Source organism: Dendroctonus ponderosae, unplaced genomic scaffold (assembly GCF_020466585.1).
Source record: "Dendroctonus ponderosae isolate FM_Combo_2020 unplaced genomic scaffold, Dpon_F_20191213v2 Dpon_F_20191213_11, whole genome shotgun sequence".
NCBI lineage: Eukaryota > Metazoa > Arthropoda > Insecta > Coleoptera > Curculionidae > Dendroctonus > Dendroctonus ponderosae.
Genome location: NW_026017213.1, coordinates 6,900,271 through 6,902,275, shown reverse-complemented (window position 1 = coordinate 6,902,275; position 2,005 = coordinate 6,900,271). Strand labels below are relative to the sequence as shown.

Genomic DNA, 2,005 nt, shown 5'->3' with positions numbered 1-2,005 from the left:
GGGGTTGATGGATAATTGCCCACTTGCACTAAACTTCTTCTAAGCACGTCTTTACCTAAGTATACCTTAAAATTTAAGTTCGACTTAAGCTTCAATGAGTTGCACCATCCGTTTTTCACGTGTTCTTAGCTAAGCTTCAGGCAATAACAGGCAGCTCTGTATTTTTCGCTCAGTTCTGTTTGTCTGTGTTGTTTCTAACCGAAATTCGAAATCTTTTGAAAGTTTTGTTTTACTAATGGCAGCAAATCAAAAATGGTCTAGTAATTTCAGCGCTCCTGACAGAGACACTCTTTTAGAGCTCGTCGTGTTTCATTAAGGTCATCGATAAGTCATCGAAAATAAAAAAACAAAAGCTCTGTCTTCCCAAGAAAAGCCGCCAACATGCTGGAAAATAACGCGCGAATTTAATGCTATTTGTTAAAACAATTAATTAATTTTTAAACAACAATTTTTCCGCGTACGACCGCAATAATCAGGAAATTATACATTTACCCAAAATAAGACATCCGGAAGCACATTTCCAATCAGAAAAAAACTTTATAAAACTGGTGGCGGACGAGTTGCGCCTTCTCTATTGTAAATAATAAGACCTTGGATGGCGTGGATAAATCACTTGCTCCTTTTGATGGCAATTGTAAAAAAAAACAGCCAAATGAATTAGTCAGAAAGGGCGTTCGTGGAACGTTGAAATTCAAAATTCATGATGTACGCAGGTACTTATTTTTTGAAAATAGCACATTATGATTACACATTTATATACGTATGCTGTATAGTTGACTAACCAGCGACTGAAGTGAGGTTGGAAGAAGGCTTAAGTACTGGAGAACGAGTCCTTAAATTTAAGATTTCAAAGACGAACTTAAGATCGTGTCATCGGCTGGTGCAATCCCTTTTTGCAGTTAGGCTCGAACTTTAAGTCTTCCTTAAATGTTTGGTGCAAGTGGGCATAAAAGTTTTTTTGATAGAATATACGATGATCGTCCGCGTTATCTGCCCCTACCACCCAGACCACAATACGCAGCAAACGAGCCGCTGACTTTTGCAATCTACGGAAAGTACCGGGAAGGTGGCATCAACTTCATGAAGTACGATACAGTGTTGCCGTACTACTTCGTGCACAAGCTCAACGCTGCCGCTTTGAGCTTTCCTTTGGACAGCACCAAGTACTATTTGCTGCTGCTGCTGCCTCTGCGAGATGCCGGCATAGACCAGCTGATCTGCGACTTGAGGTAGCATGAGCAATTGGCCCTTTCAACCAACTTTTTTGTCCGTTTTTGCGTTGCAGGATACATGGAAGTCTTCGGCATATCATCGACAACTTGAAGCTCACCCATGTGGTGGCCACCATCCCCAGCTTCATGCTCAAGGGATACGTCACTTTAACCCCCACCCTACAACGGGTAAGGCCTCGCAGGGTTTTCCGGCAGGAACTCAAAATTTGGTTTTCCACAGCTGGGAGTTCGCAGCATTTTCGAGCCGCGGCAGGCGGACTTCAGCGCGATGACCAACGTTTCGGACATTTACGTGACCAACATTGAACAGGCCGTAACAGTCACTATCAGGAACTATCTGGATTCCTCGGCCCAACGATACAGTAAGGGGCGCTAACGGTGTTTTTTCCCTTGGTAGCGTTTTTTCGTGATTTCAGAAAACTTCCGCAGATTTAACCCGGTTCGGTTCAAAGCTGACCATCCCTTCTTGTACTTTGTGGTCGATTCTGAGCTGCACGTTGCCTTAATGGTCGGCAAAGTGATCAATCCCCTCAACTCTAGAATCAGCTAACCAGTAAAGCCTCATTCCTACATATCAACAGATGCTGTGTACAGATTTAGAGCTCCAGATGCTCTTTGAACCGCCACACGTTTTTTTGCGGGATGTTAACCGGATGAAATTCAACAATAAAATGATCATCACACAACAATAAACAGTCTTTTTAAGGTTTTTAGCACTCTTTTGCTCGTAACTCGTTTGCAGTTGGAGCAGGGGCGGATCCAGCTTTAAAGTC

At 42.8% G+C, this 2,005-nt stretch overlaps 1 protein-coding gene across 4 annotated transcripts in view; it reads left to right on the top strand.

Moving 5' to 3' along the window:
- Positions 1-1,941, top strand: part of LOC109542735 — an 11,381-nt gene extending 9,440 nt beyond the window's left edge. For 3 of the 4 annotated variants that reach the window (XM_019912084.2, XM_019912083.2, XM_019912082.2), the window contains exons 6-9: positions 966-1,229; positions 1,286-1,400; positions 1,453-1,594; positions 1,649-1,941. In XM_019912084.2, coding sequence (XP_019767643.2) covers positions 966-1,229; positions 1,286-1,400; positions 1,453-1,594; positions 1,649-1,782 — 655 coding nt within the window. In that variant the 3' untranslated portion in view covers positions 1,783-1,941. The remainder of the gene's footprint in view (positions 1-965; positions 1,230-1,285; positions 1,401-1,452; positions 1,595-1,648) is intronic. The other variant, XM_019912085.2, reaches the window with a different exon arrangement.
- Positions 1,942-2,005: the final 64 nt, after the last annotated feature.